We start from the raw sequence: 13,768 nt of genomic DNA, 5'->3' as shown, positions 1-13,768 counted from the left end.
CTTGGTGGCTCAGTCAGATGAGCATCTGACTCTTGATTTGGGCTCGGGTCTTGATCCCAGGGTCATGGGATCAATCCCCACGTTGGGCTCTTCCCTGAGAGTGGAGCCTACTTTAAGGTTCTCTCTCTTTCCCTCTGTCCACTTTCCCTGCTTGTGCTCTCTCTCTAAAATTAAAAATAGGGGCGCCTGGGTGGCGCAGTCGGTTGAGTGTCCGACTTCAGCCAGATCACGATCTCGCGGTCCGTGAGTTCGAGCCCGGCGTCAGGCTCTGGGCTGATGGCTCGGAGCCTGGAGCCTGTTTCCGATTCTGTGTCTCCCTCTCTCTCTGCCCCTCCCCCGTTCATGCTCTGTCTCTCTCTGTCCCAAAAATAAATAAACGTTGAAAAAAATTTTTTTAAATTAAAAATATATATACATTTGCATATATGAATATTTAATATAATGAAAATTCACCTGAAATAATATAGCACTATTCAGAACAATGCTGAATTTAGTAATTTTTTTTTTATTTTTCAAATAGAATTTTCTCCACTGAAAATTAAAGCAATTTATAGATATAATTTCTAATGTTTGTTAAGAAACTGATATTAAATCCACAGCAGTGCAATGAGCTTAATTAGCACATCTGCTAAATTAAAGAAACGACTGGTGAACACTTTGAGAAATATTGAAGTTTTTAATTATGTGTGTATATATATATTAAATTTTCATGCATATATGAACATTTTCTCCACTTCAAAAAACAATTTTCTCTCAAAATCTCATAATTTTATTTTGCATAGAATGAACAACTCTCTGAAGTACATATTTGTCAGATTCCCATATGTTGACTAATTTAACGTTTGAATGCAAAGAACACAGATTTTCATTCAAATGTACTCACTGTATTAGAATTGAGTACAGAACCTAACCTTTGTATCTGGTCAAGTATAGTCGTTACTCAGAAAAGCAATGCAAGGTAGCTGGGGAGAGACCCGTTAATACCGAATGTATCACGCAGAGTTTAAGCAGGAAAACAAAATCCACTGTTAATTAGATCAAGAGCAGGAATCACATACGTGGAATAAGTTACAAAAATGAAAGAGGTAAAAAACCAACGAAGTTGCAGGTCATCAGGCAACCAGCGAAGGAGTCCTGTATCCCTAGGGCTAGAAGAGTCGTGTTACCTGACCCTAGAAGCTGGGCTTTGGTTGCATGGATCCGGGGAAGAAGGGAGCTCAGAGGGGGCTGAAACCATTGCAGAAGTGCACACTGCCAGAGATACCACCCTAAGCAGAAAGAGGGAGGGAGGGGGGTGGGGAGGTAGACGGAATGGAAATAGGCACACCTTTCCTTCTGCATTGCAGTTTTCCTCTAGTCCCCACCTTTGTTTAGGTGGTAAGGAAGATTCTAGAAGGGCACAGCAGTATTGTCAGTACCTGGAGATTACTTCTGCTAAGTAGTCCAGACACATCTTTATGTTACAAGATGTCTTTATTGACTTGGCCTTTCACCATGTAAGCAGAGGGTAGAAATTTAATGCTACCTCTCCCCCAAATACATGCAGTTGGATGGCCATTGCATACCATCAAGGAAACATGCACACACACACACACACACAAACACACACACACACACACACACACACACACACACACAAAGGTGAAGACACTGTAACTATTGAACTCAATGGAACTATTAAACTCCATCATGACTGGTTGGAGAAATAGATGGTAGAGGAAAGAATGTCACATATCAACACAGATAAGACCAGGCTTGAATTCCGCCTTTTCTAAATGTCAGCTACACAACCTTTTTGGACCTCCATGCCCTCATCTGTAAAATGGCATTAAATGTAATTTTCTCAGTAGATTGATCTAATTATTCAATTAAATGACAGAGGGATACCTGGGTGGCTCAGTGGGTCAAGCGTCCGACTTCGGCTCAGATCATGATCTCACAGTTTGTGGGTTTGAGCCCCGCATCGGGCTCTGTGCTAACAACTCAGAGTCTGGAGCCTGCTTCAGATTCTGTGTCTACCTCTCTCTCTGCCCCTCCCCTGCTCACACTCTGTCTCTCTCTCAGAAATAAAGAAACCTAAAAAAATTAAATTAAATGTCATAGAGCAGAGTGTTTTTCATATAATTGGTACTAAATTCATGTTATTTCCTGAATTATTATTATTTTTCTTTTTAAGGAATATACAATAAAATTTACTTGGATAATGTGAAATTTCACATTATGCTGTTCCATAAAAGGGATCTAATTGAAAGTACACAGGGGCGCCTGGGTGGCGCAGTCGGTTAAGCGTCCGACTTCAGCCAGGTCACCATCTCGCGGTCCGTGAGTTCGAGCCCCGCGTCAGGCTCTGGGCTGATGGCTCGGAGCCTGGAGCCTGTTTCCGATTCTGTGTCTCCCTCTCTCTCTGCCCCTCCCCCGCTCATGCTCTGTCTCTCTCTGTACCAAAAATAAATTAAAAAAAAAAAAAAAAAAAAAACGTTGGGGAAAAAAAAAGAAAGTACACAGAACTTATGATGGCCATGATTTAAAATACACAGTTACAGGGGTACCTGTGTAGCTCAGTCTATTAAGCATCTAACTCTTGATTTCAGCTCAGGTCATGATCTCACTGTTTTGGGTTTGAGCCCTGTGTCAGGCTTTGAGCTGACAGCATGGAGCCTGCTTCAGATTCTGTCTCCCCCGCTCTCTCTGCCCCTCCCGTACTCACACTCCTCTTCCTTCTCTCCCCCCCTCTCTCTCAAAAATAAATATATAAACTTTTTAAAAATAAAAAAAATAATACACAGTTACAATAGTGATTTTTGTTTTGGCACCAGATGTTTCAGAAGTGTTCTTGCAGAAGGATTTTTTAAAAATCCAATGACTCCTGGGTGAATACTCAAAGCTTTATCAAATTACACAATGGCTAGAATCCTGTGTTATTGCTCTGTTGGTGAAATTACAGTCCTCCTGTGTAGAATGAAATTTTAGTTGTATCTTGATGACTATTGCTTTTTCACACTCCCTGGAAAAATCTTCTGAGAATTAAGCCCTAAGAGATTCCTTCAGAGAGATTCTCTGCCTACATAAATCCTTAGCTTATTTTTACTCAGACTTCTTTCTCAACATTGATTCACTTGATATTTTAACAGAGCTGTGAACCCTGACAAATCATGCATAACGATTTGCAATCTCAGAGAATATATGCTTGTATTAAAATGCCTTATTAAATATTTCAGATCGGTCTTTAGAGACTTTCAAAAAGTCCACTCTTTCTGCTTCTCCATTGATATGTAACTTTCTAAAATGTGTGCTATTTATAAAGCTGTAGTACAAAAAAGAAACCAAATGAAAAGAGTGACACAAAGCAATTCCCAAAGGAAACAAGGCTTAAATTTTATTGCAGAAAAGATATCTTGAAAGCTTTTTTATGTACTTTAATCTATTTTTTTTCAAATTTGTATAAAACATCAGCTGAAAGGTACTAATCCCTAGCATGGGAACAGTTAAGTATGTGCCACAGGAAATATTTAAGATGAAAATTTTGTACACTAAATAGCCAGCGAAGCTTTAAAAAGCTTTTGTGGTTTTTTTTTTTAAATAGGAAATAGTTGTAAAATTAAAGCTTATAAAGCACTTTTAAAGTTTTCTTTGATTGGAAGCCAGTTATAAACAGAAGGGGCTACCAGTTGAATATATATTGACCAATATATATAATAATTTCTAGAAAAAATAGATTATTTTAATATTATAGAATAATGGAATTTTTGTCATCACTTCATATATTTTCATTTGGAAATACAGCATTATAAAGAAGAATAATTTTTCCACTATGCATATAATTGGGGGACATAGTATGAATAAAGGAATTGAATTGTCCAATGTGGGATAAATACTTCTTCTTAGAATAAATACTGATTTGTTTTCTCTTTTTAACCAGGAAGAAAAACTCTTCATTAACATAACCAATATATCTCATTAATTTACTTAAAAAATGCCAAAAAGTATATCACTAGTAGTGCCTAATGTTTTAAAAAAGTCAGACACCATTAATTTCTACCTAATTTTATCAACTTGTGAGAATAACTTTTATTGTATCTCATTTATGATATAGCTGGTATCACATAGCATAGGGAATTACCATCTTTGTGTGTGTGTGTGTGTGTGTGTGTGTGTTTGCGCACGCGCGCGCATCTGTGACTTGTAACTGTAGATTCTTTGACAGATTCAGTTAAAGAACACCTGTAAATCCTGAGAATAAATGTAATTTCTTCCCACTGCCACTGTAACACATTTTATTAGTTTGCTAAGGCTCCTGTAAGAAAGTACTGGCAAGCCAAGCAACTTAAACAACAAAACAAATTTTGTTTCCCTGTTCTCAAAACTAGAAGTCTGAGGACTAAAGTGTTAGCGGGGTCATGTTTCCTCCTAAAGTACTGGAAAGAGATTTGTCCCAAGCCTCCCCTTCAGCTTCTAGTGCTTTGCTGGAAATTTTTCCTTTCAGTGCTTGTTTAAGAATCACCCCAATATCTGTCTTCATCTTCATGTAAAGTACTCTGTGTGTTTCCACATTCCTCATTTTTATAAGGACACCAGTCGTATTAGAGTAGTAGGACTTTATCTTAATTAATTATGCCTACAGTGACCCTATTTCCAAATAAGATGGCCATGACGTCCTGGAGTCTAGAACTTCAACACATGAACGTTGAAGGGAACCAATTCAACTCATAACAGACACCCTGAAGGGTTCTATTTTTTAGGTTATCTATTTTTTAATAAAAAAAAAAGTTTTTTTTTTTCCTAATGTAAAAGAACTCCCCAAAGCACTTAATGTTCTTAAAATGTCGCCATCTAGGTTTCAGATACGTAAGAAAGTAAGATATGTATATATTTTTCTTTGGGCCTGAAACTTCCCTACCAATTCTCCTTGTAAGAAATCCTTGAACAATTGGGCAAGGGACTTATTTTCCATCCTCGCTATTTATTTTGACCCTTACTGTATCAGGGGCAGGCTGATATTTGGTTGGGCTATATGGTGTACATATACGTGTGTTCCCTTCAGCCAGCAATCTGTGTATACAGAGTGGTGTCCTCATACCTTCAGATGCCACCAAAGTAGAGTGATACAGGTAATTTCCTCTCCCTTGCTTCATGCACATTAGAATTGCCCAACACCTATGAGACCTACTCTATAGAGATGTGTATAACTGTTAATGACCATACATTTTGACCAGGATGTAAAGTTATTATATTTGCTTTCTCTTCCCAGGATCCCTTCTCTGCTCATTTCTTGGTGCTACTTTAAACCATCACTTACATAATACCAGCAGGCTACCTTTCTTTCTTTTCTTTCTCCTTTTCTTATTGTTCTTTATTTCACTTGTCACTCCATTCATGCCTTTCAGCTTTCATGTAACAAGACTGAACTTTTATAGACACTTTAAGCCAAGCAGAAGAATTTTTTTCTTTTTTTTTTTTTTTTTTTTTTTTTTTTGTCATGTGGTGGCCCAGCCTATTACCGCAAATGAGGTGTGATCTTGCACAATTTGTCTTTATCAGATTTCTCTATGGAATGGTTGACTGGGGACTGTTTTTAAGACATTAAAAACTGTTTAAAACCTGAATAACTATTCCAAGGCCAGAGCAAATTTTAAAACCTGAGGATTTTATAAGTGTGGCTCCTTAAAAGATGACTATTTTTTTAAATTCTTTTAATGTTTATTTATTTTTGAAAGACAGAGTGAGAGAGAGCACAAGCTAGGGAGGGGCAGAGAGAGAGTAAGACACAGAATCCGAAGCAGGCTTCAGGCCCTGAGCTGTTTGCACAGAGCCCGATGTGGGGCTCGAACCCACCAACTGCAGAGATCATGACCTGAGCCAAAATTGGACGCTTAAACAACTGAACCACCCAGGTGCCCCAAAGATGACTATTATTCTAATACTTTCTATCTATACTCTTCTCTCCTATCTGAATCTCAGTAACCCCTATCTGCCAGGTGCGATCAGTATTTTTCCTATCAGATCAAAGATTTGACCGATATAATTTTATAACACGTTAGCCACATCGTGGGCTTTTTACAGAGCTTGTCTGGGCACTTACTACATATTTCAATTTTTTTTTTCAGTGTGGCTCCAACAAAAATGGCTCCTAAACCTACTTTTATTTGTAGACTTATTTATTTGGAAATTGGTATTCTCTGAACAGGTTGGAGAGATAAATATGAAGTATTCAATGAATTTTGTGACATCACAGAAAAACTCATTAACACTCTATAAGCATCATACTAATAATTAGAACTAGGAGTGAAAGAGGCAGTGAACAAACTCACTCCTCTAAGTGTAATGGAGCTAGGACGTGCAGTGATGCAATGAGGAAAATCATGGTGCCCACACAAGCCTAAACAAGGCTTTCTAAGAGTGGAATATCATGAAGCAAGGGAATATTTTGTCTTTCATTTGAACTTTTAATTGTGAGATTATGGATTCACATGCAGCCATTAGAAATGATATGGACAGGGGCTCCTGGGGGCTCAGTCGGTTGAGGGTCCAACTTTGGCTCAGGTCATGATCTCATGGTTCATTGGTTAGAGCCCTGCATTGAGCTCTGTGCTGACAGCTCGGAGCCTGGAGCCTGCTTCTATTTCTGTGTCTCCGTCTCTCTCTGCCCCTTCTCTCTCTCTCTCTCTCTCTCTCTCTCTCTCTCTCAAGAATAAATAAACATTAAAAAATTAAAAACAAAAAAACACGATATGGACAGATCCTTTGTATCCTTAACTCAGTTTTTTTCAGTGATATAACATACAAAATTATCATCTTGAAAAACTATACAAAATATCCAGGTAGTCGAAATTATTTGATCTTCAAATCTTATTTAGATTTCCCCCCAGTTTTACTTGGATGAATGTTTAGTTCTATGTAATTTATCACATAATGTGTATGTTTACGTAGCCACACCATCATCAAAATACTAAACAGTTCCAACATTGTGAGGATCCTTCCTGTTGCTGTTTTATATGCCAATCTCACTTACTTCCATCTCTTCTCCTTGAAACTGGCAACTACTAAGCCATTATCAGTTTCTAAAATTTCATCAACTCAAGAATGTGAAATGGACAGATTCTTACAATATGTCACCTTTTGGGATTGTTTTTTTTTTTTTTTTTTTTTTTTCCCACCAGGTATAATCCCCTAAAGATTCATCCACCTTGTTGCATATATCAACAGGGTGTTATTTTTATTGCTGAGTAGTATTCCATACTATGAATGCACAGTAATTCTTTAGCTGTTTTTCCCAGTAGAGTTCATCCGGGATGTTTCCAGTTTGTGGCTACTACAAATAATGTTGCTGCGAATATATATGAATATTTGCAAACACGGTTTTAGGTGAACATACATTTTCATTACTTTAGCATCAATGCCCAAGAGTACAATTTGCTGGGTTGTGTGGTAAATGTGTGTTTGATTTTATAGAAATCTGCTAAATGTACACTTCCACCTGCGGTGTACAAGTGACCTAGTTTCTGAGTGTTCTTGCCGCATTTAGTGTCACCACTGCGTTTTTTCATTCTTAGAGATTACTTTTACACATCACACAGTCCTCCTCTTCTGAGTATGCGTAGCTAGTTACCATATTTCCACTTATAATCTCAATGTAAAACTGCTACTTAGAGGCCAGAATCCTAACATATTGTTAAAAGTCCGTATACATTTATAATCTGCTAATAAGGATTCTCAGGTGAACACGGCAGACTAATTCTATTAAGTTTTCTAGTATCCCTTGAAGAACAAGCTTTGCTTAAAGTTGCATCTGCATTTCCACTTGGAAGTAAAATCTTTGTCGTTAAACAGATATTTGACCCTTAGTAAGTGCCATACCTAAATAATTGAAGTCATGACTAAAATTAAAGACTGAAAATTGTCAGTGCCTCCATAGTCAAGGACCAAAATGAATGCAGGATTGCACACAGGCTTACTTGATTGTGGAAATATTTTGTTTGCTACATAACATGAATTAGTAGTGGAATCTTTTCCAGTTAGGCAGAATAAAATATCAAGTATGCACTATTAGATGATTCATCAAGTACATTTTATGAATAAATGAGAGCTCTTCACCCACTAATTTTACAGTGATGTTACATAGCCCTTAATAGATGGTTGTCTTGTTATTCCTAGATCAGTTTTCATTTGGGAATAACTAAAATATGATATAAATGTATCTAATTATGCAAACAGTATTTTAATAAACATAAAAGAAACCAGCATAATTCATCCACGAATTTTACTACCTCAAAATACAATATTTTAAAGTTACACTTTAAAGTACACTTTAGGGGCGCCTGGGTGGCTCAGTCGGTTAAGCGTCCAACTTCGGCTCAGGTCATGATCTCGCGGTCCGTGAGTTCGAGCCCCGCGTCGGGGGCTCTGCACTGACAGCTCAGAGCCTGGAGCCTGTTTCCGATTCTGTGTCTCCCTCTCTCTCTGACCCTCCCCCATTCATGCTCTGTCTCTCTCTATCTCAAAAATAAACAATTTTATAAAATAAAATAAAATAAAATAAAATAAAATAAAATAATAATAAAAATAAAAATAAAAATAAAATAAAAATAAAATAAAAATAAAAAGTTTATAAAATAAAAATAAAATAAAAATAAAAAAATTTTAAAAAAGTACACTTTAATTAAAAAAAAACAGCAAAATAGGCATATTTTGATACTCATTGTAGAAAGATGATTAGGTTGGTACTGTTTATAAGAATCTAAAGGAATGAAAACTGAGCCTTGGAGACCAGTCAGGAGACTCATTAATAGTCTGTGTAAGAAATAAAAAGGGCATAAATGAATGAAAATGGTTTGAACGTGCTGTTTTGATGCCATTGATAATTCAATGTCAACTCACTCACATTCCAACCTAATCACAAACCATCCCACCTCCCATTTCCTGAATCATCATGTAACATGCAACGTATGTCCTCACCATACCTTTAACTTTACCCCATCATTGCGTACCCGCTTGATCCTTGATCATCAACCCAACCCAACCCCGATTATGTGAGTGTCAGAGGAAGCTCTCCACAGTGTTGACAGCACAGAAAGAACTATGTTAAAATGTTGGAGACCAAATATTCTATGTCGGCCTCTCATTTGGTACAGTTGTGGTCATGGGAAAAAAGCAAGGGACAGGTTTGATAGATAAATCCAAGAATTAAATTTAGTAGGATACGTCTCTTATAGCATTCCATAGGTATTGAAGAATAACCTTTTTCTGTGTACAGAGCATGTGCTAAATGTTACCACACACTAAAATTTGTTTTCCTGAATTCACAGGTACCTCTGTTCTACAGGTGACAGCTACTGATGCAGATGACCCTACCTATGGAAACAGTGCGCGGGTGGTTTATAGTATTCTCCAGGGACAGCCCTACTTCTCCGTAGACCCTAAAACAGGTTAGTGCATCTATGTGCAATTTATGTGCAGATGTGTGCTAAAATAAAAAAGAAACCAATATTTTTATCCCTGTGTACTCTCGTACATCGGAATTGTTATTTTAGCACATTTTAAAGTGCCCTCACTTTTTCTAAAATGAGGTAACTGAATCATTGAAGATAAAATAACTGTTTTTCTTAATATTTTGATTATCCGTCATTTATACCCATACCAGTAAAAAGTTTATCTTTTCATATCCCTGCAACAATTACTCTCTGCTTAAAACAAATGTGGAGTATTACATCAAATGAGATTTTCAAGTGTATTTTTATATTAATTACATATTAGTTTTAAGTCTTTGCCAAAAAGGGTAAATATTCATTGGATGTTTCCATATTTTATTTGAATTTGATTGTCACATAAGTTGTCATATATTACATTGGGGGAACTACTGTGTCTAGAACTGACATTTTTTCGTAGTTGGAAATTTCTTCACTCTTCAAATATTGTCTTATATTAGAGAAATTAACTGAGAGTGAAGACAAAAACATAGAAAATGTGTTTTTTTTTTTTTTCAGGAAAAATAGGTATTCTGCTCTCTCTCCTCTCCTTTTTCTGTCCTAAACAATGATATCATGTTATGTGATGTCTAAATGGGAATGCATTATAGGATCATGTTACAGCAGCATAATCTAAAAACCACATAAAAGTTCATGGCCCCATTGACAAATAATTTGTTAATAAAAATGTGCTAAACATACATCGATTTCGAATGTAGCCAAATGTCCAGTAAGAAATGAGTTTCACATTTTACTCATAGTTTAAAGATAGTAATGAGGCACAGATGAAGAGAGAGATCCAGGATATTCCAGAGGTTCCTAAATCCTTTCTAGTTACATTAGATTCATCCTGAATCAGATTAACATGTGGGATTATCAAGAAGTAATGGACACAGCCACATAACTAACACAGAAGAAAGCTATGTTTGGTTGTAATATCCCCTTATACTCACATAATTACATGGCATACAAAACATTTTTTAAGGGACCCTGCTTCATAAGTTTATGCATCTCAGGTTTGTTTACCACTATCTTAGATGAGGTACATCCAACTGAAAAGATGCTAGCGCATTCCCAGTAACTAATACCATTTGAATGCTAAGAGTATTGTCAGGATCATGTTTTCAAGAGAATTCCACCAGGTTATTTGTCTTCTTTCTTCCCCCGGTGTGCTCCAACCCATAAGTATATGGGACAATAATGGATCTCGGGCATACTGTTAACCCCTTAGTTATTATAATTTATGAAGAAAATAATGAAGAATATGTTCAGAGCTAGGTAAAAGCAGAATACATACATACAAGTAGATCCTTGTATTATATGCATTATAATTATAAAATAAATATATAATAAAATGAGGTAAAAACTAAAAATCAGGAGATGATAAAAAAATAATACAATGTGGGGCGCCTGGGTGGCGCAGTCGGTTAAGCGTCTGACTTCAGCCAGGTCACGATCTCGCGGTCCGTGGGTTCGAGCCCTGCGTCGGGCTCTGGGCTGATGGCTCAGAGCCTGGAGCCTGTTTCCGATTCTGTGTCTCCCTCTCTCTCTGCCCCTCCCCCGTTCATGCTCTGTCCCAAAAATAAATAAAAGTTGAAAAAAAATTAAAAAATAATAATAATACAATGTGAACTAAAATAAGTATCAGATAAGCAACTTCTTGAGAGGTCTGGGGGACCCAGTCAGGTAGGCATCCGACTCTTGCTTTTGGCTTAGGTTATAAGCTCATGGTTCATAGGTTCGAGCCCTGCATTGGGCTCTGTGCTGTCAGCACGGAGACTGCTTGGGATTCTCTCTCTCCCATTCTCTCTGTCCCTCCTCCATTCATGATCTCTCTTTCTCTCTCTCAATACAAATAAAGAAGCTTAAAAATATAAATAAAAATATTTTATTTTTTAAAATAAAAAATCAGCAATAGTCAAGAATGGCATCTATTTATGAGTGATTCTCATGAGTTTTTACCACTCCTAACAAAAACTATTAGAAGAGTTATCTGGTTTAATATAGATGTACTTATATTTCGAGTTGAGTCAATTTTCACACAGCCTTCATATATTTTTACCCAATAAATAATGAATATTTCAAAGAAAAATATAACATTTCAGAACATTTCTGTTGTTAAATTCTATGTTTAATTTGCAGGCACATAAAAAATGAGACTAAAAAAGCCTACCTTTTAATTATATACAAGGAGCATACTAGATATTCTTTTCTTTTCAACACTTTTACAGCATTTTAGATATCAAAGGGTTTCTGCTACATGTTGCTAAAAAAAGGGTAGACATTGGGCTTGAAATCTTTCTCAAACACTTCTGCACTGATAACAGACATTCCACATGTAAGAGGACAGTGATGTTATACTGTAAATAATATAGTATAGTGCAGTAATTCATAACTGTTATTTTTCTAAAATACTAAGGTTTATTCCAGAATGATTTAAGGATACTTCATGACCAAATCCTAGGATGTTACATAATATCATAATAAATTGGTTAAGTGACTTAAATTATATGCCCCTGTGTACTTGCATAGAAATTCAGAATAACAACTAAATCCAATGAGAAACTTCATGCAATGTTCTTAGCCCAGTCCTAGGAAAGATATAGGTAGGTAGTCAATTTCTAGTGTCCCTCCCCTTTTAAAAAAATGTTTATTTATTTTTGAGAGAGAGACAGAGTGCAAGTGGTGGACGGTCAGAGAGACAGGGAGACACAGAATCCAAAGCAGGCTCCAGGCTCTGAGCTGTTGGCACAGAGCCCGATGCAGGGCTTGAACTCACAAACTGTAAGATCATGACCTGAGCTGAAGTCAGACACTTAACCAACTGAGCCACCCAGGTTCCCCATGTCCCACTTTTTTTTTAAGATTAAAAAGAATTTCCAAAATTGCATAGTGTGCCATCACAAGGGTTTGAAATAGTCTTAACTGAAACAGGAAAAAAAAAATTGTTTGAAAGAATTTTTAGTCCACATTAACTATACAAAATGTGAATTCTACATATTATATATCGCTAAATTACATTTTTCAGGCATTTAAAGAAAGTTTTTTAAGTATTCTTATTAAGAAAAATATACTTTTAGAAAATGTGGGATGACAATTTAAAAGAAAGTAAGTTAAAAAAATAAATAAAAGGAAGTAAGTTAGATGTGAAAATAACCAACATTTTATCCTTAGAAATGACTGTCCCAGCTGAAAATAGTGTCTCTAGATGAGATAAAGTGACATGCTGTCCAGGAAACAATTGTCATTAATGCACAAGTCCTGACCCACAAAAGCTCTGATTCTCTAAAAAGACCTTTCCTTAACATCTTGTAGCAGAAATCAATCAGCTATAAAAATGCACTCAGGGGAAGGCCTCAGTGAGTTTCTTAGGATGTAATTGAACAAGGCTCTCAACATAGTTTCTCCAGTGTGCATGATGTAATTAAAGTCATCAGCAACTTTGTTTCTATTTAACCTTTTCAATTTTATTTTATTTTAACAATGAACAAAAAATTGCTTGTGGAAGATCACTATATATTTGGATAAAAGATGTAAAGCATCTTTAAAAGTTTTATGAATTTCAATGTTAATTTTGCAGAATTCCATATGAAACTCTACTTGAGAATGACTTTATTTTCCCAAACGCGATATTTTGCTTATCGATAGCCAAGCAGTTAAAATATTTAATTTATGGTCCAAAAAAACTGCAAAATGAGAAAATTTGTCCATAGTAGAATATATTTTGTCAATTTGTCTCATCCAATAGCCCTCTGTAATTGATATAACAACAATAATAATTGCACAAATAGTTGTAGATACATTTTTAAATCATTTCCTACAATTAGCTGCACATAGACAAAAATAGTGAGCCTAGTGCTGAAGAATTTTCTTTAGAGAAAAACTAATGCATTAATTCAGAACTGTGTCATGTTTCCTAATTACTGAAAGAAATTATGTATCACTTTATTTTTTTTAGAGAAGAGTTCTAAGAAGTTCCTGAAAGTGTAAGAGTGTATGGGGTTTAACACAAGAAGTTCATTTTAGATAGCATTTAAGAAATAGTTGACACCAGTGGTGGTTCACTCAATAACAATTTCCCACTTTGTTGGTCCTATTAGAATTCTAACTTTGCTCATTGTAGCAGCATACTCAATTAAGAAGCTTGATTTCCCAGCCTCCCTGTTGCTCTCGTGACACACTTCTAGCCAGTGAGCTATAAAAGAAACACCACTAGAGGCTTTTTGATATCTCTATATAGGTGCCAATGCTTCGTCGTTTGTTTTCCCACCTTCTGGATTTACACATATGCATAATCCCTGGGGGTA

General features: G+C 36.1%; 1 protein-coding gene across 8 annotated transcripts in view; it reads left to right on the top strand.

Annotated features, from left to right (window-relative positions):
* Nucleotides 1–13,768, top strand: part of CDH18 (cadherin 18) — a 1,020,275-nt gene that overhangs the window by 781,924 nt on the left and 224,583 nt on the right. For all 8 annotated transcript variants that reach the window (XR_005796617.1, XM_040494419.1, XM_040494422.1 and 5 more), the window contains one exon: nt 9,303–9,422. Coding sequence is in view for 7 of the 8 variants with exons in the window: in XM_040494419.1 (XP_040350353.1) it covers nt 9,303–9,422 (120 nt within the window). In the remaining variant the exon portion in view is untranslated. The remainder of the gene's footprint in view (nt 1–9,302; nt 9,423–13,768) is intronic.

The sequence above is a fragment of the Herpailurus yagouaroundi genome, unplaced genomic scaffold (assembly GCF_014898765.1).
Source record: "Herpailurus yagouaroundi ecotype Mexico unplaced genomic scaffold, PumYag 29, whole genome shotgun sequence".
Taxonomy (NCBI): Eukaryota; Metazoa; Chordata; class Mammalia; order Carnivora; family Felidae; genus Herpailurus; species Herpailurus yagouaroundi.
The sequence above is the reverse complement of the archived record's forward strand: the minus strand, read 5'-3'. Positions and strand labels throughout refer to the sequence as shown.